The 27,832-nt window shown below is 43.6% G+C and overlaps 1 protein-coding gene across 2 annotated transcripts in view; it reads right to left on the reverse strand.

Moving 5' to 3' along the window:
- The window catches only part of PLCB1 (phospholipase C beta 1), a 621,942-nt gene that overhangs the window by 41,150 nt on the left and 552,960 nt on the right, over positions 1–27,832 (reverse strand). Inside the window, exons 28-32 of one of the 2 annotated variants that reach the window (XM_040980972.1) lie at positions 25,018–25,094; positions 24,821–24,910; positions 24,330–24,387; positions 23,392–23,478; positions 13,483–13,600 (exon numbers count right to left, since the gene is read on the reverse strand). In XM_040980972.1, the coding sequence (XP_040836906.1) occupies positions 13,502–13,600; positions 23,392–23,478; positions 24,330–24,387; positions 24,821–24,910; positions 25,018–25,094 (411 nt within the window). In that variant the 3' untranslated portion in view covers positions 13,483–13,501. Of the gene's footprint in view, positions 1–13,482; positions 13,601–23,391; positions 23,479–24,329; positions 24,388–24,820; positions 24,911–25,017; positions 25,095–27,832 lie in introns of those variants that run through there. The other variant, XM_040980971.1, reaches the window with a different exon arrangement.

Consider the following 27,832-nt stretch of genomic DNA (forward strand, 5'->3'; position numbering starts at 1 on the left):
GAAGGATAGGAGACCCATACACATTTTAATGCCAAGCGACTCCAGGGATATTTTTCTTCTATGGCAGTGGGTTCTGTGTCTCAAAACCAAGCAGTATTTAGGACGTTATTGAGAGTAGATTGTAAGTAATTTGCTACCTCATTCCCTCCTGCCTCCAGCATACTTTTCTGATCTTATTGACTTTTTCCATCTTTACTCTATGGACCACACAATTTCATCCTTTGAGGCCCTGTTTGGGAACAAGTTACCTTTGAAAAAATATCATGTATAATTTTATTCATAAATACCAAGTCTTACTGGGCTGCTAATGATCTAAGGTCCAAGCTGAGAACCAATTCTGGTGGCTGACCACCCAGCAACCAACTGGATACACACACCTCATTGGCCCAGCATTCTTTTTCTTCACCCTTTAAGTTACTTACATCTTGCATTGTGAACTTTTCCTGCTACCCCTTTGCTTTTTTGGATATCTGGGCATATAATAAAATTCAGATGAATGAAGCAGAGATGGGGCCCATTCAGAACCTACTCTTCCAAGAAAATAGTGCAGAGAGAAACCACATCAGGCATTTAAACCTGTGCCATGATGTCTTTGGCTTTACCTTGAAAATGTCTTTCTGTGAGAAGGTGTCATCTTGGGTCTGAGCTTGGATGGCAACACATTTTTCTGAGGTCCTCTCTCAGAGATTCATCTGTGTGCATCTGACATTGATTCATGCCGCCAGATGGCAAAGAAGCGACAGAGCACTCGGTGTGATGTGTGACCTACTTACAGGCCCCCGAACCTGTGGCTTAGTACTAAATGAAAAGGATCTAAAATAGTGCGATTTTGTTTACTGCTTATCTTACATGTGGCATGGGCTGCCTGAGTGTAGAATATATCTGTTCCAACAAGCTAGGAGAAAAGATTCCAAACCCATTTCTGTAGCTTTGGTAGAGCTGTGTCATGACCGTTCCAATGAGATGCCAACAAAGCCATTCAGAAGTGTGCATCTGCACAACTGAGAAGCAAATATCACCTACATTTACAGAACTTTTCCTTAATCAAATGTTTACGCTAAAAAGTAATAGCTCAATCCAGAAAACATTCAATGGCTGCAATATGTTTGGTGCTTGGTCAGAAACAAAGAGGCATGGGCCTGTGTGGGTGCCATGTGGGAAACTACATAAACGGGACATTTTGAGATACTGATGAGTGCCCCCAATAAAATAGAGCAGATAGCTTCAGAGAGGGTCTAGTTTATCATTTGAAGTTTTTCTCTGCAGGAACACTTTGACCAAGTTCTAAAGGCAAAGGACCAGCAAGAGGAAAAGATGGAGGAATTGTGGTCTAACATAAGAAATGGCTGGGTGTCAGCATGAACAAAGTATGTGAGTAGGGAAGGGACACGCAGGAGAGGGACTCAAGGCCAGACCACATAGAAAGTTGCCAAGAAGAAGGACTTGGCCCTAAGCACTCTGAGAACCCCATAGATGATGTAAGCAGGGCAGTGGCCCAACCTGAGTAGGATGATCCTCCACTTCCTAGACATGATGAGGATGAATCATCTCAGCAGAATGAAAACTGACAAACAATACTGGCATGAATATGCTTCATCTTGCTAAATTACACTAACATCATATAAGCAATTTTTCTTTCTGAAAAACAAACTTGATCCTAAAAAAAATGAGTAACTGTAAAATATTCAAAAGATAGGAACCACACTGACATGATAAATATCAACTGAGCAGTTTATAGTCATAGAACTCGCAGCTCCTTCCTAGGCGTCTTGGAGGGGTGGCAGTCTTGAGTTTCCCGACTCGGCATTTCCACATTGTCGCTTCACAAGATTTGTATTCCCATACTACGTTGATTCCTTTTGCGTACTTCTAAGCTTACACAGTGGAATCACACTGCATGTACATCCCTGGCTCTTATCCTAAATACAGCATTGCTGACATCTATCCAAGTCATTCTTCGTTTTTCATTCTGCTCTTGAAGTCTAACTGGCTGTTTCCACTTTGGTTTTGGTACAAAATGCAACTCACACTCTCCTTCATGCATTTATGCACTGATTCTTCTCTGGGGAGTATCTACCTTGGAAAGGGAAGTCTGGGCTGAGGGACTATGCATCTTCAACTTTACTAAATAATCCCAAAGTATTTTCTAGACTGTTCTAGTTTCCACTCCAGTAGCAGCTTGGAGTTGTCCCGGATGTACTGTGTGCTTGCAAATCACTAGATAGCTAACAGCTTTAAGCACTGCCAGTCCGAAGGGGTGTAACAGCATAACACTGTGGTTTACAATTGTATTTGCTTGACAACTAATGTTAATTTCCTTTTCAAATAGAAATTCATTAAATTTCTAAATTAATCTTTTCATCATTTAATGTGAACTGCTGTAACTTTTTTTTCTTGTCAACAACACTGGGTAGGAAGATATAAGTGGGTATCTTTATGTAATGGAAAATTCTCATGATGAGATTATTTTGGATTGGCTTTTGCTTTGTGAGATATACATATACACGTTAGCAAGTTTCTACTTTTCTAATAGCTCCTATAATATATTGCTCTAGTCTGCTAGATATATCTGTCACTGGAAAAAGTAGTCTGAACATTTTGTACGACAGAGCTTCAGTGTTGTCAGTATTTTTGCTTTATACATTGCAAGAGGACATTACAGTCTGCACGCAAATTGCAAACTGTTATATCCTCTTGCAGAACTGAACATTTTGTCATCATATAGCAGCTTCTCTGGTGTTTGCCCGAAGATACATTTTTTTCCTAATATGAATATAGGCAGGTTCTTGCTTAGTATTTATCTGGTCTACTTTTTATTTATGTGTTACCACTTTTCTAAAATCTTATGTTCTAGACATGCCCTTTAAAAGAATCATATTGCTGAATTAAAAACATTCGAGCTGACAATATTTGGTATTTTTAAATGGAACATTTTTACATATTTTATAATTAGCAAAACTAATGGATTCAGACCAATCATCTCATTTTAATGCTTCTTGACTTCCCTTTCTATGCTTATTTTCTTCTTTTTTGGGCTTTCATTTGCATTATATTTTCTCCTACGCAAGTACTAACCAGGCCCGACCCTGTTTAGCCTCTGAGATCAGACAAGATCTGGCGTGGTATGACCGTAGACTGCATTATATTTTCTAATCTCACATTTTTCCTCTGAAATTAATGAATCTATTTAATTTTTATTTTTTATTGATATTTTGGATTTTATTGATATTTTGGGCAATTTTATCACAGTATAGTCAATATCTCGCTGAAGAAACCAAGCTTTAAAATACTATAAGATCAACATTCTCTTTTGAATTGTATTGTCTTATATTTTATTAAAGGCATAACATAGCTTCAATTTTGGGGGGCAATGCTTGCTTAGACCTTATTTAGTTATATGCAGTTTTGCTGATCTTGACTTTGTGTTTCCTTTTGGAATTGTTCTTCCTCTTACTAGCATATAGACTTACGAGTTCCTTCAGCAATGTGAGCAAATTGTAAAGCCACAGTGCCCCCTGATGTGTCTGACTCCTCTTCTGTCCTTGCTCTCATTCTTAGGTGACAGTTGAGTTTTTGAAATTTCAATATGATATATCTGCAGATGGAACTATTTAAAACTCATCTTCCCTGGGATTCCTGAATCTGTGACTTAATTTTTCATCAATAATGAAAGTCTATTCCAATACTTTCCTGTTGTTGCTCTTTCTTCTTCTCTCTCTCCATCTTCCGTGCCTCTTAATCTCTCCACAGTATATTCCATATATGACGCTCTACCACTTTCTGGAAATTTAACAGATCTCTTTTAAAACATAAGAATGCTCTACCTTGCAATAATTATGTAGTGAATCTGAAGAATAATTTCATTTTTTTCATTTATAGGATGTCAACTTGCTTGTTTTCAGACATGCTTCACCACTCTTTTAATCAGCTGTCTTTGTACTTGCATTCTTAAACCTGAAAAAAAGTATTTGCTTGATATCTTCTTATCATTGCCAAAGCTCAAGATTCTGTGAATCCTTTTTTTCTTTGGATGTCACACATGGATTTTCTTCATATTGACTGTAATCATTTTGATACCCTGATAAATCTTGGAATGTTATTTGTAGTTAAGTTTACGGTGTGGCTTAAAGATTAGTTTCTTTATCAACATGCTAATTATGCCAGGACCCCATTCCAGGATCCTGTTGAATATCAGAATATGATAGTTGTAAACTAAATTTTAAGTTTGTCAGGTGGTATGAATTCAGACTTCAAACTCCAATGAGGACCAGTCTGTAAGCATAAATTGTCAGGACAAACATTTTCCTCCTTTATAGCAAATCCCAAACCAACAATTTCCTTTTCTTTTGTTTTTTATTTTTTTGTAAGTTTTATTTACTTATTTGGAAATCACAGTTACACACACAGAGAGAGAGAGAGAGAGAATCTTCTTGTATCTGCTGATTCACTCCCAGATGGCCATAACTGCCAGGATTGAGCTCAGCATGAATCTAAAAGACAGGAGCTTCTTCTAGGTCTCCCCCATGGGTGACAGGGGCCCACACACTTAGATGGTCCTCTGCTGCTATCCCCAAGGCATTAGCATGGAGCTGGATTGGAAGTAGCCAGTCTGGAAATGAACTGGCACCTGTATGGGATGCCCATGTCACCATGGTGACTGCAATGATGTTTTGCAGTTCCTTGTAGCAACAGGTTTCTGTGTTATTCATGCATACTCTCAGGCTACGAAGCTCTTGGATTCAAGCTTTAGCGAGCAGGGGTTTTGTTGGACTCATCATCTGGACTTCATTTCCTTTTCTCTCTGTCCACCCACCATGATAAGCACTAATCTCAATGCCAGACACCTGCAAGGTCAAAGACAGATTCACTCTTTTGCCTGCCTTACTAGGAAATTACTAAGGTATTCAGTTGAATCTTGTGTTCTGAGCATTCATTCTTTCCCACTCATGGATGCATGTAAACCTATATTTAACAGTTACACATTTTGGCACAATAGCCTAGTGGATAAACCCTCTGAATTTTCTAAAATTCACTGCCTACTTATGATATTCATCACTGAATGATTATGAATCTAACTTATCCATGGTCCATCAGCATGTCTGAGTATGAATAATGAAGATAGTTGAACACAGCATTACAGACTGGGCACCAAATGTTGACAAAGTTCAGGAAAAAATTCCTGTACTGAGGCAAGATAAATCTGGGGAAGTGCCTCATCTGGACCTTAGAAGTAATTAGAACAAAGCCCTAAACTTTAAGCAATCAATTCGTCAATTAAAATGACTGCCCCTGGGCTCAGTGTGGTAGCCTGGTGGCTGAAGTCCTTGCACACCCTGGGATCCCGTATGGGCACTGGTTCTAATCCCAGCAGCTCCACTTCCCATCCAGCTCCCTGCTTGTGGCCTGGCAAAGCAGTCGAGGATGGCCCAAAGCTTAGGACCCTGCACCCACACAGGAGACTCGGAAGAAGCTCCTGGCTCCTGGCTTCAGATTGGCTCAGCTCCAGTTGTTGCGGCTGCTTGGGGAGTGAATCATCAGCTGGAAGATCTTCCTCTCTGTCTCTCCTCCTCTCTGTATATCTGACTTTGCAATAAAAATAAATAAATCTTTGAAAAATGATTGCCCTCTTTCATTGTGTGTAAGTTCCTAAGAGTGAAAAACGAATAAAGAAGGAAGCCCAGAGGAAAGAAGACTGAAATAAGTAACACAGTAGCAATGGAGTTCCTTATCCAACACGTGCATCCGAGAGGAAAAGAACATCATCTGAGATCAACGGACATGTATTTTAAATGATGGACATTATCACTCTGGGGTGAGCTAGTGGTGCGCCAAGTCAAGCAATCCACTGGCTCGTATTAAGGAATCCCTGCAGTACAAGATTCAAAGAAACTGAGAGGGCATGGAAGGATGTCCTCTCCCTCTCTGGAGTTACCATTTTACTGACAATAAGCTTCTAAGAACAAACACAGGCTTTGGGGATTAGAGAATTGTACCAAAGAAATTAGTAAGTCGAATTTAAAAAATGTGTCCCATGTTCACACAGAGAGGAAAAAGGAACTATCTCACTGAAAGACACTGAAAGGCTTATTTTTTTAACTCTATCCTTGATTAGTCAGTATGGGAATTCCAAGGTGTTAAAGGCGGTCTCCAGGTTTTCTAACTAAACTGGCTTAACACTTCAGGCCGAGGATCTAGAACCCTGCTCCCAAGCAGCGGGGCGGGCAGCACAGCTGGCCTAGGGTCCCGTGAAGTCTCACAGGACAGCTTTTTGTCGTGTTGCTTTTGCCAGGAAGACTGAAAGCCCGAGGAAGTGTAAACATGTAACTGGCCATGATCACTTTCAGAATGACATATCAAGCAATGTATTCGGGCATGGTCCAAAGCGAAGAAAGATCCTGTCTAATGCAGGCAGCTTCCGGCAGGGGCATCATGACAAAGGGAACATCTGCAGGTCACACATTTCTTGATGATGATGATGATGATGGGTCTGTGTGAGATGCAACATTTTATTTTGGAACTGAGCTTACTGGGATACTGTGACTGTTTACATATGAAAGAGACATTGAAATAAGTCTGACTGTGACTCGCAGGTTTGCGTCAATTTCCCAGTCATGAATCAGCAAACGTTTCTTTAGAAAAGGTGTGCTTTGTCTAAAACATCTTGACAAAGCTTTCCGAGAGTGTGAATTCAGCAGAGAAGGCGATAAGGACAGTGGTGGCTTCGCCTCTGCAAGCCTGTCTGTCCCCAGCTGGGACTCAGGAAGCTGTTTGTCATTCACCTCATTACAAACATCTATCTGTCACAGCAGGTGTTGGGTCAGGAAAGGACATGGTGTCCAGAAAACCTGAAATCAGGTTAGAAAACTCCCAGGTGACCAATTCCCTTTCAATTGACTCCGAGGAGTTGGCAACAGCCTACTGCATCCCCCGAGCTACCTACACCATGAAATGGCTGTAATTGAAGTCACGGCAGAAACGCTTCCCGGACCACCAGCTGAATGCTCAGAGGCCGCGCTTACGGTGACAAAATGGAAAGCTGGTCTATCCTTCCCGGCAGTTCAAGAAAACAGACAATTCCCTCATGACTTAAATCCACACTCCTGCCCTCCCATAAAGCCAGCCTTATAGTTTCTCACGCTAATCAGTCTCCTTGGGAAGACAGAAGTCTTGCAAAGCTGTCAGCTCCCCACACGGCAGTCAAATCTATTACACAGATCAGCATGTGTCTGCAACGGTACAGAGGCAGAAGGCCTGAACCTGCCAGGCTTCCCTGTGTATCTTCACGAGTCTCTATGGGGAAAGGGCTGGTCTAGATTTCTCTACTGATGCATGATTGGCGGCCATGGGGTGACAGGTGCTCTCACAGACACTCTAGCGTCCACTCATGCCCTGGGACCGTGGTCTGTTCATCATGACAAGGCACCTCCTTGTCCTGTTGCTAGGATTTCCTCAGGCTTCTTGACACCCTTTAGAAACTTCCCTGACCTCTGAGACACACCCAATATTGGGGGGGGGATTAGTCCTGTGCAGAATCTTCCAGAATGGGGCCTAGAGAGAAGTCACAGAAGTAATAAAGTGTCATGCCCTCCCTGTGTCTTCTCTCTCCTCATTGTGTTCTAACAATCCTGTGGTTGGATGGAGCGGACTTTGCTGGTCCTCTGTTTTTTTTTTTTTTTTAGAAGACTCACTGATTTGAAAGACAGGATGATAGAGATCTTGTGGGCATCTTGCATGCACTAATTCACTTCCCAAGTGGACAAGGCTAGGAGTTTCTGGGAAGACTTAAATTAGTAAATTAGTAAGACCCACATTCATATTGTGGTGTACTTTGGAATTCAACGACCATGACGGCAAGGTGAATACTGTCATTTATCCTCTGGGTGACCTTGGAAAGTCACTTTAATTTCCTGGGTCACCAGAGAGAAATGTTTCCTACAGGTAAGAAAATTGAATCTGAAAACTGCTGTTCACCCCAGAATTCATTGCAGTGTTCTTATTGCTGTGTGAATCTGCCAGTAGGGGAAGAATACAGGCGGCACATGTTAGCTGAATATCAGCTGTCAGCTCGTGCTCGCAGCGGACAGGGGACAACTCAGGCAAGGTTCAGGAAGAAGAAATTGTAGAGTGAGTTGAGAACTGCCGTCCCTGCTGAGTTATGGTTTCAAGGGACTTGCGCTGTTGACCCCACAATATGTCACACTGAGGGTCTGCAAGTGTGTAGGTCTCTCTGGCGTAGGAAACATACAAGGAACCATGGTTTTGTGTTTGCACATTGGAGTCATGAACTGAATATGGTTTCTCCCTTCGGAAACATACGCTGAAATTTCATCCCATTATGGAATACTGACGGGGGGAACAGGTGGAACTTGTAAGAGGTGGTTTTCATGAAAGATCAGTCCACTGACATGGCTAACGAGTTAGTGGGTTATCTCAAGAGTGGGACTGCCATAAACGCCAGCCTGGCTGCCTCTCTGGAGAACTCCCTGTCACTTGACACGTGACGCTCTGTTTTTTTTTTGCCCAGGAACTCTGTTAGCCATCAGGCCATGGCCTGATGCAGCCTCTCACCCTTGAGGCTGAATATCGTCATTTTTAAAAATAATTTGCTCAATCTCTGGCACTATGTTATTAGCCACAGAAAATAGACTAAGATGGTGGGTAATGATGCTTTCAAGTATGGCAAGCTGCAGACAAACTGCATATATCCTTGGCAAATACTGTGCCAACATACAGCAAGGCTGTGTTAATGCTGTGCTGGCAAACGTTTCATACATGTCTGTCTTAGTAGAGCTCAGTTTGTGCAATGTTTGTGCTTTGAATCCTTGCACCTCAGCCAGTTACAACTACGCAAGTGTTGAGCCTGAACAAGGAACTGAGGGGAGTTGGGTACTGGCAGACCCTGTAGCCACCAGAGGCGCCAGGAATGGAAAGGTTTTCAAGAGCATCGGCTCTATGTACAGTATTGAATAATGAGAAAGGGAAGAGTTTTGGGTATGTGTTACCTGTCCTTTCTGATTTAATACTTACAGTATTACTTACTGATTTAAGTCCACACCATTTAAGCACACCATGGCTGTGCTTAGCATCAGCACACAAAATCACATCAAACTCTAACACAAACTCCAGCGAGCTAATGCAACCAGCGCCAACTCATTACTGGTTTGCTCTCAAAAAGCAAAGGAAAATGAATATTTGCTTAAGCAATACTGAATGACATTTTGCTTCTGTGAGGGGGACACTTAAGGATTAGATGTTTTTCTACACTTGCTGATATTTCAGAACTCTATGTTATCTATCAAGATGTAAGTCAACAGCAATGGTGATCATTTGCTGTATTAATTGTGGGAGCTTTCCTCGGTGGCGGAGTCGGGTGGGGTAGTGGGAGGAGAAGGAAAGACATTTGCTTGCAGGGTAACACATATTGTAGGCTGAATTTTGTAGGGCTTTACCGATATAATTCAGGTTACATGAGATCATAAGATTAATTCCTTGATCCATTGGAGTGGAGTGCTCAAACAAACAAAAACAAAAACAAAAGCAAAAGGCAACAAAGAGAAAGACAGCTCTGCCTCTGTGCCTCCTCTCCCCTTTTCCCATCCTCCATACTCTCTGGAACTGTCACTGCTCCCCTGTGCTCAGAAGAGAGGCTCTGCAGGCTCGCTCTTGCCCACAGGGGCAGTCGGCCTGGTGATGAGAGCCTTACCAGAAGCCAAACTTGCAGGTAATGTGATCACGGATTACAGACTCTACAATCATTAGAAAATAAACCTGCACTGTATGCGCTCGTCACCCTCCAAGTTAGTAGGTTATCTCAGGACTTTGTGACGGAAGTATGAACAGAACTGGACAACATGTCCATAATGGCATTCCACACGGCTGCACAACATGACAAATCCATCTTGGCCCTTCTCATCTCACAAGGAATCCTTTGCTGTCTGTTCCTCTGATAAACGTACTCAACCCTTGATGTCCCACCTCCACGGTTTCCCTTTCCATGAAGCCCTCCCAGGTATCTCCAAGTATGTGTCAGTAAAGAGCTCTCTCACAACGAAGAGCCTAGAGTTTGGTTCCAACTCAAATCTTTTACAAAATGATGCGATAGATGAAAGAAATTAAGACGAAACATGGAGCTGATTGCTCTGCAAGTCTCAACATTTAAAACTGAAGCCCCCTGGTGGCCTTGGCCCCAACCAGATACTCAGGCAAGGAGCACTTATGGCACTACAGAAAGTTGCACTGGACATCAATGAACTGGATGGTTACTAACATGAGGTGGAGACATTGTTCCAGGGTTACCTCAGTGCCTGCTCTGTGATTATCACTCAGGAACTAATGGTTACATTAATACCTTGGATCTAATTGTACTCACTGCTACTTGGAGGAATCATGGTTCTTGCAAGCCACAACAGAAGTCGCAGTGCGTAGACATTCATTTTTATCATTTGAAAGTAAAAAACTGAAACCAGTTGATTTCCACTTAAAAAATACCAATATAATTATACATCTATAAAACAATATAATTATAGAAATCATCTCTCAGCTGGTAATATAGCTGTCTATAGTTGCTAATTTGCAAGCACACAATATTGATACTAATTTATTTTTTCTAGGTCATCTCTGCTTCATTGTTCTATAAGTGACCCTATGGACTCATTAAATCTTCCAGCATGATATTTATGCAACCTTATTTAATGAGTCTTCCAACACCTTGAATTTTCTGGATCTCATACCTATTATTTCAGTGGCAAACTTCTGACTTTAACTAATCATATCCTTCATGGACTCAAAAGCAAATCATTGGAAAGGTCACTCGGTCATATACACCTCACTGCTGGCAGCTGACCTTTTCATCTGCATTCCTACATCTTTGAAGTTACACAAAGCAACTCTTGGGAGCCTATTTTGATATTTAGTGATTTTTTTTTTACTCTTACACAAGTTTCTTATTCCTTTAAGCTTTTCAAAGTTTAACCTAAAGTGTTCCCTTGACAATAACTACACAGAAAAAAGAAAATCAAAGTCATCGGTCAGAGGCTTGCAGAGAAGCCCCTGAATGGATGAGGTCCGAGATGTAAATACACTTGGAAAGGAGGTGTTTGCTTCCAGGATGTGCTTCTGCATTTCCTGGTATGCTCAGTGGTAAACACAAGAACGCAGTGAGTGGTGTTTGAATGGACATGTGACCTCCAAAGTCAGAGCAATTGCTTAGGCAACAAAAGCAGGCCTGTTGCAAAGCCCAGTGCAGTCAGCAGTAGGCTGGGATAACAGGGCGCTGCTCTGGGACTGAGTGAAGTGAAGGCTTAGCCAGGTGAGTGGGGAGAGAGGTCTTAGGGGAACAAACCCATGAGTGCCTGCTTGAGCTCAGCTCTGACCTAGGAAACTGACAGGCACCTGATTAGAGGTGAAGGGAGAAGGGGAGCAAAGGCTGGGCCAAAGGAGGTGGAGGGAGACACAGCCCTATTCCACCTGCTTAGGAGGGGGACTTGGCATCTTCTGCAGGTGTGGGAAGGAGGCTTTGGTCTAAACCTCTTCCATCTGTGCAAGCCACACCGACTCTCCCCCTCTGACTGCCACTGCTTCCCCACCCCCCCCCCGACAGAAACCCAGGAAACAGCTGTCTGTATGTCAGAGTTAGCACATGTGGTCCATGGAGGGGCTCCAGGGGTGAGTCCTGCTGTAAGATTTTCAAATTCAGCCTTGGGAGAGGTTACTGAGACATTTATAAAATAAGTGAGTGTGTGCCCCCTGAATTCCCTGAGACACCTACGGCCTCGAACTGTTCTCATCAACTTGGGTGTCTTTGTGGGGAGTACATGGAGGACGGAGCTTTGTTTGGTACACGTGTCTAAGGTCTCTCTCTTCCAGGCACCCAGAGAGATGCGCCCACCCTAACCAAGAGTGGCGCATATTTTCCTTTGTACAGAATAAGTACCTTGAGGCACACAATGGGTAGCCCTGTTGCCTACCTAGCCATGTTAGCATGACACACGGGCTGTGTCTTCTGCCTCATAAAAGCACAACTTTAGGTACTTATTTTAAGGGTTGAGGCTTTGGCACTTCTACGTTCCTCAGTTTCCTCCAGCACACAAGAGCAAGAAAAAGGAGGCAATACCTGTGATCTGGTCGGTGCTCACCAAATGTCAACTGCTATTTTAGTCATTTTTGTTAGGAAAACTCTCCAACACTCCAACATCTTAAACTCCCTTGATTATTTTAAAATAACATTAGGAACTGTTATTTTCCGTCCCTTGGAGCTTGCTATTAGAATTGGCATGCTCTAGAATAAAGTAGTCATGGAACAGCTACTCGGCAGGGATTTACAATGTTCTAAAGCAATGTCATCAGTATTTTTAGACACTGACCATTCTATACCTTCTCCTCGAAGGTTCATGTTATGCGGGTACTTCAAGAAGCTCATGAGAAAAGGGAATTATGGGATAAATTTGTGTTGTTGTGAAACATTTTTGAAATCCATGCAGTTTTCCATTTATACATTTCCTGTGAACTCTGAAAACACTTAATAGTCATGGATTTCAAAAATGCATCACTTTAAGTAAACATAGCTTTTACAATTTTTATTTTATATATTTGCAAGACATGGAGAGATAAAGAGGCTCTCCTATCTTCTCGGATGCCTGCAGTGTGATCAGATTTGATCCATCACCTCAAAAAAGGATCATTCCTTGTGGATTTGGTAATATTCAAAACTCTTTCCACTCACTATTTTGCAATATATCAGCAAATGTCAACCACAGTTTCCCTACCGTGTTATAGAAGTTTACTTTAGAATTGCAAGAATGCCTCTTGTCGACTCAAGTTCACATGCCAGTTTTCTTGTTAGTGTAAGAGTGTAACTATGTCCATGACGCATTTCTTCTGGAAAGCGAACGTCTTCCAGGTTTTTAAACTGCTGTTTGTTTACCCAAGCATTCCTGGAAGTGAGATATTTCCAACAGCCCTTCTTCTTCCAGAATCAAGGAATCCTGAGTTGTCCCCTTAACTCAAAATTTTATGTGGGAATACAATGATCTTTGAAAGCTTTTAAGAGGAAGAATATGTAAGCAGGGTGGAGTAGATTGAGAAGACTCCCTGAGACTTAATTTGACTCCCTTGGGTTTTGAAGACTCTGGGACCACAGGAAAGAGACAGTGCAGTGGGAAACAAAATGTTTCAAAAGTAGGAACAAGAATCTGAGTTCAGGAGAGAAAGATAAACCATAAAAAAGAAATCAGTATTTCCAAGCAGAGAGAAAGAAGAAAGGAATGGAATTTACATCTGGAAGAGAATGAACATCGAGGAAGAATACCAGGGGGCAGGGAGGAAAGAATAACACCCATGTCCTGAGTGTGGCTGAGAACAAGCAGACGACGCGATGTAGAGAAATGGCTGATGGGGAGCAAAGCAGAGAGCCAATGACGCCTGAAAAGTGGATGGTCACATGACACCCTTCTCTCAAAAGCGGCCCCTCCCATCCAGTCCTACCTGGCCAGAGGGACGGTGGTCACCACTGGAGAGCTTGAGGGTTGGGGGGAGTAAAGTTGGGGGGAACAGAGGGATCCTCATGGCAACTTTCCGACAAGAATGAGGAGGAATCGTCCCCCTGTGTGGAGAAAAAGGGAGGCTGTCATTTTCGTGGCAATGAACTAGATGTCTAAGTCTGAAGTTATTTGCATGGGAGGTCCCTACCATGGCAATTTAAAACCTCCACTGCCTTTTCAGCACCTTCAGGGGAACACGGCCCCGAGCCTAACCACAAGTGCAACAGAACTGGTACCTGTACAACACACTACTGTCAAGAAACCTCAGAAAAGATGGGGTCAAACTATCAATAGTTGTTCAACAATGCAGGCTGATGAATTTGTGCTCCGTGGATCTCCTTTTCTCACTCACACAAAGAGATCTGCTTTCGTGCAGCATCCAAGCTAATGCTGAAGGATACTGAATGATACATTCGGGAGAGCTCTGAGACCTCACGAGAGAAGTGGAACCGAATAAACGGAGGAGTGGGGTTAGGAAGGGGAAGAGTGGAAAAGAGATTGCAAATTTAAATAAGTGGCCATGGAAAGATGTGTTGAGAAGAGAAATTTGAACAAAAATTGAAAGTCAAGAGAGGCTGCCTAAGCATTCACTCAGGAGTTGAGGCAGAGCCCAGGCAACGGTCCCAGGTCAGGTTGGCCTGGCTTGTTGGGGACTAGCAAGGTGGGGAATGAGTACAGGAAGAGAGGAGGAAGTGGCCAAGTGGATTGCGGTGTCGGATCTTGCAAGCTTTCACTGGGAGTCACTTGACCGGCCGTCATGTTGGGGATGGGCTGACTATAGGGGATATACACGACAGCAGGAGACCTGCCAGGGTCACCTACAAAATGATATGCGAGACGGTGCTGCCTTTGGCCAAAGTGGATGCACGACCAAGATGCTTCAAAATATTTCTCAAGTCCTAGGGATCCTTGCTTATAACAGACAAACTTAAAAAAAAAATACTATAAGAATTTTAACAGTTCCTTTTATACTTCCCAAAGCAAGGAGGCACTTTTTCCTTTTTAATTACTTGTCTAACTCTAGTGAAAAGGAAACAAATCACTTTACAGACTTTCTTGGACAGGGATTTCCATATACGAAGGCCCAAGTGCAGGAGAAAAAGACATTTTGATACAAAATATGGTGAAACTTGCGAATCTACCCTCTCGCTGTATGCAGGCATATGTGTACATGAGTGTGTGGATATGTTTATGAAATGGAAATATGGAAATATTCTATGAGCTTTGGTCTTCACTCCAAACCTAAAGACCTCTTTATGCACACAGAATAATGATGTCCACTGATTTTTGTTGACAGAAAACATATAAGGACTCCAAGTGGTCAGTCTGTCACACTGATCTGGTCTTAGGCAGCACGCATGGACATCAGAGAACATCACACGTGCTCTTGGCTGGCCCAGTTTGCACTGCAACTGCAGTGTTTCCAAGCCTGCTGGTTCTCTGCTGGCTCTTCTGCAATAACCTTTGACCCATATACTGCCTCATCAAATATGTCAAGGCAACTCACTCATTTCCTCTTGTCATATTTCTTACGGTTTGAGTTTGGCCATCTTTTCCCTTAAAACGCTGAAAGCTATAAAACCAGGTCATGGTTTCTGGAGGTCAGTTACATTTTTACATCCTTTGCTTTGAAAAGTCCTTGCAGCATGTGTTGTTGGTTTATTTTTATTGTCTGAGTCTGACCAAAGCAGGGCTTAAAGCCACAGACTACAGATACATCGGGAGTAAAACACTTAACACACACGAGAAAATGCATATAATTATGCACAATGACAGATACATGGAAGTAGAATTCAACTCAAAAGGCTTTGCATTCGTGTTTGTGTGGAATTCTTCACACTAGAGCAAGAGGGCCAGATGCAAACTAAAGGTATTAAAGTTACCTTCACCTGCACCACACTCGAGTAGGTGGTGAGTCTCTTTTCTGCTTCTCTGACATCTATTTAAGGCATATGTCAACACTCTTACATGGTTCCTGCCTGAGGAAAGACAAAGCTGGATGAAGGGAAGGCGAAGGAAGTTGGGACCAGGAAGAAAACAGTGGCATCTTGCATAGCTAAGCGGCAAGTCTACTTCAAGTTCACATTCAGGGTTGGGCACTTGGCCTACAAGTTGAGGTGCCTGGTCCTGACTCCGGCTTCCTCCCAGGGCAGATTTTAGGAGGAAATGGTGATGGCTCAAGGTAACTGGAGCATTCCCAGGTCTATAGGCACTGAGGTTTTGAACCAATGGAAGGAAACTCTGCCTCTCTCCTCTACCTTTCTGTGTCTCCGGTAAGTAATGAAAAATGAAACAAGGCTCAAATTCTGTTGCCCAGGGTGGTCAACTGCCAACAGAAAGCCATGCAGCTGACTTGGCAGTAGCACGCTGACCTCAGGGGTACCTTCTTGTAGCCCCTGAGATGTGTTTGTGTATTTAGAATACAATCATATCATCTAGTTTTTAGGGCACACAATGAATCTTCTTTGCCAATCAATATGTCTCTGATTTCTACATTAATACTGTGATGGTTTTGTAAGGTTCGGCTTGGCTTCCCCAAGTTCATCTCTGTTTTCAGTTCTAACGGGCTGCCTGGGAGACTTGGTAGGAGACTAGTGGTAGGAGGCCTAAGGAGGGAGGGAGGCCGAGGCCATACTATAAAACACACACACACACACACACACACACACACACACACACACACACACACACACCCCGTTGGTGTTTTACTGACACATCACCATGCTTTCCCTTGGAGTCTTCCTCCACTTGTCTGACTTTGGAGACAGGTGGAGGGGTGTGTGTGTGTTTTGGTTCCATGAAACAATGTCTCAGTTTCTGTAAGGGCCTGTCATCACCAGGCCTTCTCATTATCTTCCCTTTGAACTCTGCCTGCCATGATCTGCATTCCCGGGCATGACAGTCTCATGAGACCGCAAACTCCCAGCACCCTCACAACCACATGAGTCAGATCCTTATAACACACACAATTTCCCACTGGCTCAGTTCTTCCGCTTGAATTCCAATCAATACAGATGTCATGCATTCCTAAAAATTCAGAAACATCACACAGGGAACTTTCTATGTCTGATAATTACTTGGACTATTCCTCCAAGAGAAAGATTAAAAAGCTGGATCCCTTATAGAGACTATCCTCTTTTAAGACTCCAAAAACCATGCAAACTTAAAACAATGTCTAGATCTGAACTGAAGGGAGCACTGACAAACACTAAGCGGGCCTTAAGCAAGGGTGCTGGTGTTTCCCATGGGCCTTAACTGCTGTCATTGTCTTTTGATCACCTTGGAGGAGGAGCCTTTGCTCCCAGGGTGGGGGTACCACACCCCGTCCTCCCTGCAGCGAGCTGGGACACACATCATGGGTTTCAACATGCACCAAGCAGAACTTCGAGAATAGAAACACAAAACCTAACATTAAAAATTCAGTGGATGAGTACAATCCCTGTTTAAACAAAGAATTAGCATACTTTGAGAAAAAAAGCTTCCCGGAGGACAACAGAGAAAGACCAACATGCAGAAAATACTGAGCAGAGTGTACAAAGAGAAAATGCAATAAGAAGTTTCATTTAATTTTATGCAGAAGTTTATCTTTAAATATGTAAAATCCTAAAGGAAGGGGAAAATCATGTGTAATATTTGCTGGGGGGTTTTTTCTTTTTGTGTTGATTTTCATTTTATTGGAAAGACAGAAAGAGACCTTCTAAGCCTGTTGCACTCCCAAAGGCGAGGCTGCAGCCAGGTGCCTGGAGCTCACTCCAGGTCTGCCATCTGGGTAGCAGGGAACCAAGTACTTGGCATATCACCTGCTCCCTCCCATAGCAGCAGGCAGGTGAAGAGCCAGGACTTGGGGCAGGTCTTCTGTGTAGGCTCTCCGCATCTCAAAGGGGCAGCTAGGCCACTGTGCCCAAGGCCTGCCCAGCGTGGAGGGATCTTAGAACCGTGCAGCTGACCTACCCAATCATCCCAAACATACAATTAGATACCTTCTAGAAAAATTGCATAAAATATGAAGAAAAAAATTATAAACACAGACCAAAAGGGGGACAATAATAATCATGGTCCAAAGAACCCCAGGAAGACCAATGCTTAATGTCCTATCATCGCAATTTCTAGAAGCTAAAAGAGGGTGGAATTTTGTCCTCAATGAACGCAAAGAAGTAACTGCCAGCGAAAGATTCTGTTTCCAGTGGGAATGTTATCCCAGCACAGAACACACACACACACACACACACACACACACACACACACACACACACACACACACATGATCTCCAGGAGGCTGCCTGACAGGAACTTGTAGAAGAACCCCAAGACAACAATGTCAAATAGACACATGACAGGAAGGTCATCACAGATGCTCGCAGTCTTGGGGAGAAGTATAAATGAACACAGACTGCATCCCAAAGAATGATAAGACCTTATGAGCTTGACGTTTATAGGATCACAGGGAATTTCAAAAATAAATTGAGTGAGTGTGAGGAAGTGGTATTAAAACTGTCGCAGTGGGAGCCAGCATGGTGGTGGGGTGTGCTAATCCACTACCTATGATGCTGGTATTCCATTGGGTGTCAGATTTGGGTCTCTGCTGCTCTGCTTTTAGTCTGGCTCCCTGCTGATGTCTCTGGGAGGGAGGCAGAGGATGGCCTGCGTCCGTGGGATTCTGAACCCAAAGGAAGACCCAGAAGAAGCTCCTGGCTCCTGGCTTTGGACCAGCCCAGTTCTGGCTGTTGTGGCCATTTAAGGGGTGATCCTGTTAACAACGAACAAAATGCAGTGCTTTTGTGTTTAGTTCCTGATCTGCAGTCTAGCTTCTGAAAGAAGTTCCAATATGATCTCTGCGAAGATCAAAGGAAAAGCCAGAATTGAACAGATAAGTTTGGTACATACGTTATTAAAATCCATGCTTTTTTTTGTTTCATAACACATATCTTCCATGAACTTTCTGAAGACCCACACCCCATAGACGCTCATGAGTAGAATGCTCGTTGCCCATCAGGTAACACAAGGTTAGGGAACGTAGACGTGAATCACGTTTCATGAAATGAAAAGTTTTGTACTTTCTGTCCCTATACCAGTCTTCTCCACCCTGAACACTGCGGGGAAATGTCAGGCACACGTAGGGTTGTCACAGCGCCCAGCAGTAAGTGTGACGAGGCTCATGTCACATGGGCATGAGTCACGGACCCTGTTACAAAGATGGCAGAGGGCAAGTGAGGGAAATCAGACTGTATTGCTCTAGTGGAAGCAGGGGCGAGGCAGCTCCCTAAGGAAAATTTCCTTGGGAATAAATTAAAATGCCCTAATGCTTCCTGGAATTCTCTCTTGATGACGAGCTAAATGAAAACAGAAAATCCTGTGTTCTCAGAAGCATCAAAGACAAATTAAGTGTCAGTGCAAAAAAGTAAATTATACATTTATTGACTGTTGGATGAGGTTGGAGAGACAGTTCATTAAAATCTCGCTTCAAAAGATGATGATTCATGTACCACAATTCACCTGCTGCAAAATGGCCAATAGACATTGCAACATGTGCAGCAGATACAGGGCGACCCCTGGTGAACAGCATCCCAATGGCAAAAAGTCTATCTTTGAAATACCCAGAAAAAGAGGCATGAGGGCCTTCCAGAGTGGATCAACTCAGACCTCAGCAGGACCACGCAGGGCGTAGCTCCCGGGCACCTGCAGACCGCATCCTGTAGGTTTTGGCAAACCAGGAATGCAAATCCCAGAAAAGCCAACACGTTCATGTGTGATGGGATTTCCTGTGCTCCATGCATCCCCATGTATCACAGTCCTGGGAAAACAACGTGTTCCTGTGTGATGGGATGGCAGGTGCATTCCCGTGTATCACAGTCCTGGGAATCCAACAGGTCCCTGTGTGGGGGCACTGCCCATGCTCTCTGCATCCCATGTGTCACTAGCCCTGTAGCTGTGCAGCTCATAGGAAAGGCACATCCAATACAATTGAAGGCAGTGCGTGTTTGGTAACTGACAACACCTCTCACTCCTAGGAAGCAGGCAACGGCACATTACCCCCAGAAGAGGAGCTGGGAATTCTCTTAGAAGAGTGTCTACAGTCCACAAAAGGTGCATTTCTGTGGCACCTAATGGACACCAACATACAGCATGGCTCTATGTCAAGATGAGGGCCGAAATACTTAGCTATTGCATAAATCTCTCACTTAGTTCCATTTTCTCCCAGTGCCCTCAACAATGACATGAGAAAACGACAGACTGTTGAGTGTCTTCATCTCTCTTTGGGCAGAAATGGGCTCTTCAGAGGACACATACTTGACACATGCAGAAAACCGAGCTGATGCAAAGTCGGCTTTTGGAGCAGTGGTTCAGACACCGACTGCAATGCTCACACTAGCTTCCATGTTGGCATGCCTGGGATTCTGGTCTGCTTCTGCTTCCTGTCCAGGTGTCCCCGGAGGCAGCTGGGGACGGCTGCAGGAGTTGGGACCCTGCTTCCCACTTGGGGAGTCCTGGATTCAGTTCCAAGCTGCTGGTGTGGACCCTGGCTTAGCCCTGACTGATGGACTCAAGAGTGGCATGAACTAGCAGGTGCAAGATCACACTCTTTTTGTGTTCGATTCTCTTCCCAACAAGTAACATAAGCAAAATTTTAAATTAAAATAGACTTTCACAATTGTGATGAGACCAGGTTGGCTCCTAGGAGCTGCTGAGTGGATGAACAGTACTGAAGATGCTGGCCGATTGTGGAGAAGCAGTGGAAGTCTCTTTTGGTTTTTACCCAGACATATTCTCCAGTGACTGTTCTTTTGTACAAACAAACAAACAAACAAACAAAAAAGCAACCGATTGGGACTTAAATTGATCCTTATAAGTCACAAGCACATTGTCCAGTAACTGGCTAAGGAAGGTGTACTCTGAGTTAATCTTCATAGATTGTTTTGGATCTGAACACCACTGATAAGTACTGCGCTTCAGCAACTGGCATTTTAAATCTCTTTTGTTAAAAAAATTTTATCCCTGTTTGTCACGCACAAAGGAGGTGTTGGCTTATCAGCGGCTTAGAAAATTATGCAGATATAATGCAGGATCAGAACGGCTCAAAGCAGCATTGGGAGAAAACAGTAATGGAATATTGCTTTTCCTTCTGATAAGGACAAGACCAGGGACATCAAATGCATCGTTGCATTAATTACAACAAGTGACTTCAGAGGAGCACTGCATTACACCCAGTAGTACAGCGAGGGCGGGCAGGAGTGGAGGAGGAGACTGAAGCATACGAAGCAGTGTCCCTTTATGCAGTGGATAGATTTTGCTGTAAGCAGAAGATCCGCTATTACGAGTTTCTAGCTACCAAACAAACCCCTTTTGCACATTTTTGAAGGAGAAATTGCATCCTGCATTATTAATGGCGATATCTGGCAGGCTTTTTTTTTCTATCAAAAGGTTGCAATTATCTTTATCTGCTGTAATGTCAAGTTCCTCCTCCAAAACACATTGATGGACTAGCTTACAATTTTTAGATATCACAATATCACTGTGCCTTCGCATCTTCCTGACTGAATGGAACTGACTCTGAACTTCCTACAGAGTATGAGTTGAGCTGTTCTGGAAGGGCCCCTGTGCCTCCTTTATTTTCTTGGACTACTCTTGTTAATCTCCCTTCTTCCTTAGTCAAGTTTCAAAGACTGATGCACTGGGTGTTAAGAGGGTGCTCTCCTGTCGCACAGTCCCGGGAGCAGCCATGACTACTCCGCTGGCCCGGCCTGGCCCACCCACCTGCCTCTACCTGCTGTCCACGCTTTGCTCTCTGTCCACGTGTCCCACATGTGACCTTGCTGCTAGGCTAATGTGCTCTTTTGTTCTTTGGGTCATTCTTACTACCCTTTGTTAGTACAGCCTACAATATTGGAGTCATGATTCTTATTAAATTCATGGTTCCAAAGCAGAGCATTTGTTAATCTCTGAGCCACCTTCAAGGACCACCTTCAAATTCAGACACATGATAAAAAAAAAAAAAGCATCCTCACCGCAGAAAAGCAAAGGGAAATCATTGTAGAAACTTCAAAAGCAGAGACAACAAGGATACTCGATGTCAGAATTGGGCCTAATCATGAAGATGCCGGTTAAGACGTTTGCATCCCGTGCTGGAGCATACTGCCTTAACACCAGAACCCAGCTCTGGCTTCACACTCCTGCCCCTGCCGAAGAGCATTATGGGAGGCGGTAATGCTGACTCAAGGCATGAGGCCTGGCAGCCCGCGGTGGAGACCGGGATCGTGCTCCTGGCTCCTGGCTTCCAACCTTGCCCAGTGAAGCCCAGCCCTGGATATCACAGGCATTCACAGCACTGATTACTGTCGAGATGTTCCTTAAATTTTGCTCGAACCTGGATCTTTGGTTCCAAATACCTGAGCATTTTGAGAAGACTGAATGTTCAGAGAAAACAGTGCTTCTTTCCCGGGGGGGTCCCGAGAACCCCCTTAGGGTGCCTGAAGCTGGGGTAGCACAGCTTTCGCTACAGACCATGATGGATGCCCAGCAATGTTGTCACATAATACCAGAGAATCCACCCTTCCCTGTGTTACACCCTGGGCCTCCCTCACCTCAGTACCACTGCACTTTGGGATAACATTAAGTTAAACCATAGAGTGATGGGACCACAGCCCTGCGCCATCACAACATTAGATCTAGTCACTGGAACGGTGACTCGAGGGTAGCGTATACTGCACAGCTACGCTGCACAAAGGCTTCATTCATGTCGGAGTGAGACAGAGTGGAGGAGAGAATAGTTAGCGACTTAATGTGTATGAACTGCTTATTTCTGGAATTTTCCATTTAAGTTTTTCAGACCATAGTTGACAGGAGGGAACTGAAAGCATAAAGAGATTATGGGAGGGGGAAACTAGTATGGAGTGACTTCTAAAAGTTTGCTGAAACTGATTCCATTTTACAAGAGCCTAATCATCTGGAGAGGACGGTGAAACAGCAATCAAAGCTGAATAATTTATATAGTTTTGCTTGAGATCTATATTGCCAAACAAAAAAAACCCTTTAAAATAAAAAAAAAATCAAATAGGTGTTCTATAGAGTAAACATGACAGCAGCAATAACCATGAGAAATAGTTAAGGTTGACCACAATTAACTCATAAGAAACAAGATGGTAAATAAGCTATACAATTAAATAAAAGTAGCATATTTGAGCTTTGTGAAAGGGCATTTAGGATGGATATATTCAGATAGAAAGGCAGGGAAACTGAAAACCACATTTATCATAGAAAAAGAAACATATTCAGCAATGAACCAAAAAGAATAAAGTGTTCTCAAATCAAGATGCCCCTTCGTTTCTCCAAAGTATAAAATTTATGGATATTCAAATTTATAGGTTACTATTTATGGGCTGATTTCAATAAAACAATGCAAATAAGTTTGAAGATGGAACGCCAGAAAAAAAAAATGTTCCTATGGAAGAAAGAATTTTTTTTTTCTGTTACACTGAGAATATTCTGTAAGATAAAACTGGGGTGATTTTGGTGCAAGGCTCCCTCTGCTGGAAAGAAGCTGTCATTACAACATTACATGAGGAGAGGCTTGGCTGGTCAGTGGTCTCAAGGGTAGCTGCTAGAATCAGCTGGCAAGCCAGAGCTTCCAAAATCCCCGTGCCTAAGCCACAGCCCAGGCCGGTAGACATCAAGTCTTCCGAGGAGACTACTGTGCATCTGTATTGTTTAAAGCTTACCGGTTGATAACTCAGTGCTGAAAACTGTTATAAAGACTTTGGTTGTCCTGGGCAAGAACACATGAGTCTCCCGTGAGAACTGCGATTGTGTGTGAGGTCCTCAACGAACTGACTGTATACGATTGTTCAGTTCTGCTTACCTTAGGCTTCTCATCCAGGATCTGCTGGCGGATCTCCTTGTGTTTCTCCACGAGTTTTTCTTGTCGCTTACTCTGTGCCTCTTCTAACTGTAAGACAGGTATGAAGACAATCATGTTCAAGTGCCCTTGCTTAAAAAATCAAAAGCATCTCAAACTACAGAATGTAATTCTTTCATCTGCTCATCAAATGCCGTGCCTGGGGTCAGCGTGGTAGCATGGCAATCTAATTTACCTGCAGCACCCACATTCCAGATGGGTGCCAGTTCGTGTCCCACCTGCTCCCCTTCTGATCCAGCTCCCTGCTGGTGGCCTGGGAAGGTAGTGGAGGATGGTCCAGGTCCTTGAGCCCCTGAATCCGTGTGGGAGATATGGAAGCAGTTTCTGGTTTCTGGCTATGGACTGGCTCAGCTCCACCACTGTGGTCATTTGGGGAGTGAACAAAAGGAAGGAAGACCTATAGACCTATCTCTCTGCATCTCTCCTACTTTCTGTAAAATTTCCCTTTCAAATAAAAATAGATAAATCTTTAAAGAAAATGTGCCCCTACAAGACTAGGTAAGTGTGGGTTCTGGGGTCGCCTGGGCTGAAGTACTGAACCAGGAGCCCATATTATTTACATTTGCATAAATGTTTGGCATTTCCTTAACATCAAATTAGCACACACACAAAAGATGGCCCTTGAAAGTTGTTTTTCTCCCCCATAATGAGAGGTAAAGGTTCTTTAGAAGCTTCCCACTTAAATCACTTTCCATGGCTTCTGTGTAAATGATTTGCCGCTGAACTTGTAGAAGTGTTGACTATGGAGGGACTGCTGCCCAGAGCAGCTGTGTTGGGTGCTGGGTGCTAGGGAAGCACAGTCCCCAGGCCTGGCATTGACTGGCAGGACCTCACGATAAGGCTGACCAATGCCAAGGACAGAGCGAATTGGGCCCACGTACCCGCTTGATGTACTGCACCACCTCCTGGATGTAGGATCGAATCATCTCCGTCTTCTCCCTGAAAGGCGAGTGACACAGAGTTCACTGCACCAACGCATGCGCAGCAGACGCACGGACGGTCACAGAGCTCCCAGCCTCCCCAACAGCTGCTGTGTGGCAGATGCTGTGTGCTGGCCTCTGCTCAAAAGGTCAAGTTCCTCCAGGGGCCCAGAGCTCCTGTTCTCATAAAATATCAGGGAGACTGCCTGACACCACTGGAGCCAAGCTCGGGACTTAGCCAGAATGCTCTTGGTGCCCCCAGTCCTTTATGGATCTGCCCTGGTAGGAGAGTTTGCTGTTAAGCATTTTGGGACAGGGATCCTTTGCAAGGAAGGCTTATCAGAGGAGTAACATCAGAGAGGGGGTCTCGGTGCGGTTGAGCACCTGTTACTCCAACAGAGTTAACTGCCCTCCGGGGAAGGATGGGGACGGGACGCCTCCTTCCTACTCACTCTTCCATCTGGCTTCTGTCTTTGCACTTGGCCTCTGTTATCTTCTCCTGCCTCTTCTTATCCATTTTCTTCTTCAATTCCTTCTTCTCTCTGCAGTCGAAATAGAAGGGGGGCGGGGAGGGATGTCAGATTGTGCAGTAACTGGGGTTTGCGCCACTTACAAACAGGTGTCGGTTGCAAAAGGAACGCAGACTTACTTCTCGCAGACTTCTTTGAGCTTCTTTAACTGATTGTTCTGGCATTCCTCGGCGACATCTGTCAACTTCTGAATGAGCTGTGGAAAGAAAATGCCACTTTGCTATTTTACAAGAGCGTAGCTTGAGCTCCTCCTCCAGGCCCCACCACAAACAACAGTACCTGTGGCTAGCAAATGCATAGTGGACCTTAGACAACAGCTAAGACTGCCAGACATCCGATGCAGCAATGCAGACAGGATGTAAAACTATCCCAGCGTCGACATGCAAGGGATTTCTAAGGAAATTCTTCTAATCTGTTTTAAATGAGGCAGACTTCATGCGCTTGCTGTGCTCATGTTTGCACTCTGTCTCAAAAGGTGGACAACTGACACTGCAGATGCAAATCCCAAGCTCTTTTCCCTTGACTTGGAGAAAAACAGAACCGTCCCTGCAAAGGCCACGCCCCTTCCATACATTCCTCCAGTGCATCATCTCACTTATGCTCCAAACACAGAAAACATCATTTTGTGTTAAGACAGCAGAACACACACACACACCAAACAAATATCCTGTGAAATTTCTGCTAATTTTTCAGGATTTGAATTTCTTTTTTATTCTGGAGTTTCTAAAATTTTTACATTTCCAGTGGCCTTTGGAACCTAGTAATTTTTTTCAACATTCTTTATTTTGATTTTATTTGAAAGGCAGAGAAACCAACCGTCTCCCTAAACGCCTGCAACCAACTAGAGCTGGGCTAGGAGGCCAGAACTCCAGCCGGCAAGAACCTAAGAGCTTGGACCAGCACCTACTTTCTCCCAAGGTATACGTGAGCAGAGAGCTACATCGGACGTGGCAGGGCCAGGACCGGAAGCAGCCACTCCAACAAGGCACAAGAGTCTCACCCTCTCCAACACCTGTACCTCAGTAATTTTCAAAATAACATCTTTAGGCTAGAATCAATGAAACCAACATGGTTTTGTCTAACCACTCCCTTCCCCAAGTCTGTCCTTTCTCACACACTACACTCCGTGTGTCATTTCCAATGTTACTACTCTGGGCCCCACATTCCAACATGTGTTCACATGGCTTGGAATCAAGACAATCTGACACAAAATCAAAGTGTTTTTTACACAGCGATTGAAGTGCTGTTTTTCAGAAAAGCAGTCCACTCATGGGCAAAATGTGGTAAATTGTGGTGTATTTATTAGCGGCAGATTCTATGCAAAGGACCATTCAATCATGTCCTAGCCACAAACTAACCAAAAGTAAGTGGAAAATAAACATGGGATGATTTAGAATCCCTGGGAAAGAAACCAACAGAGTATAAAGAGAACTGGAACACAGCAAATACTTTGACACACACACACACACACACACACAGTCTACTGCTGCAGAACTACGTGCCTATTTGTTTATCACTCGTGACAGTCCTCACTCAATGTCCTGAGCCTCTCTAAGGAGTCAGAAGAAAGCTCTAGGGACTATAATTTCAGACTTGTTCTCAACTTCATGCTAAGTTTCATTTGATTGAGTCATTTGAGGGTTAGAAATAGTCTCCATGGAAGGAGGCTAATTCCTGGATGAGATTTCAAAAGGGATCAAAGCTATGTGGACAGAAATGGGCCCGTTTCATCTCTTCTAAGGACAAAAATTTTGGAAGCTGGGGATAGAAGTGATCATAAAATAGTTACACTGCAGACACAACACACTTCCCTTCCCCTTCCATGCGTATCCAGCTGGTCAAAGCATCTCATCTATGGTTTTCACTGTACGTAGTTAACTTTTCCTCTATATTGAATTAATGTGTAATATATTTTGACTAAGTAATGATATACAGACTGAACACATTATTGACAACTTAAAATCAAGGTGGATGTTTTCTTCAGTGTGTCTTGGCCATTGAAACTGAGAAGGATTCATTTATTCATTCAATGAATGTTACTGAGCAAATACAACATGTCAGGTACAAGTTAAACATTTCTATTAATAATAAAGAAAAATCCTATGAAGTGCTCCAAAATATAAGCTTTTTAAGCCTTATTTGTTTTTCTTTGAAAGTCAGATTTTAGAGAGGAGGAGAGACAGAGAGGAAGATCTTCTGTCTGTTGGTTCACTCCCCAAGTGACTGCAACAGCAGGAGCTGAGCTGATCCAAAATCAGGAACCAGGAGCCTCCTCCAGGTCTCCCACGCGGGTGCAGGGTCCCAAGGCTTTGGGTTGTCCTTGACTGCTTTCTCAGGCCACAAGCAGGGAGCTGGATGAGAAGTGGTTCGCCTGGGACATGAACTAGCACCCAGATGGGATCCCAGTGCTTGAAGGGGAAGAATTGGCCAACTGAGCTATTGCATTGGGTCCTATTGGGTTTTTTTTTAAGATATTGTTTTGTAAGTCAGAGTTACAGAAGACAAAGGGAGACACAGACAGTGTGGAGAGAGATTTAAATTCTTTGCTTTTACTTAGGAGATTGGAACCAGGGAGCTGTGGCATAGAAGTTTCAGGCTGGAGTGTTTTGTTTTTGTATGAGCTGTTTTCAGGGCTTGGGCTATGCCATCATCTCAGAAAGTCATAGAAAAACTGTGATGACTTAATTATCCCTAAAACTGTTTTTGACAAATCACTAAATAATGGCTCTAGGTCTGTTTTTAGAGTTCAATAACGCTTTAAGATCCACTAAACATGATAAATAGGAATATACAGGCCTACATATTTTTTTTTTTTTTGATGAGGAAATCAGCATCACTGCAGTGGCTTACTGAAACACTGTTAGGGAAGAACTTATAGCAGACCAGGGAATTCACTTTTTTGCCAAGTAGAATGCAGGGAATGTGTTGCCAAGC

Source organism: Ochotona curzoniae, unplaced genomic scaffold (assembly GCF_017591425.1).
Source record: "Ochotona curzoniae isolate NIBS_2020 unplaced genomic scaffold, NIBS_Ocur_1.0 contig_3520, whole genome shotgun sequence".
NCBI classification, from domain to species: domain Eukaryota; kingdom Metazoa; phylum Chordata; class Mammalia; order Lagomorpha; family Ochotonidae; genus Ochotona; species Ochotona curzoniae.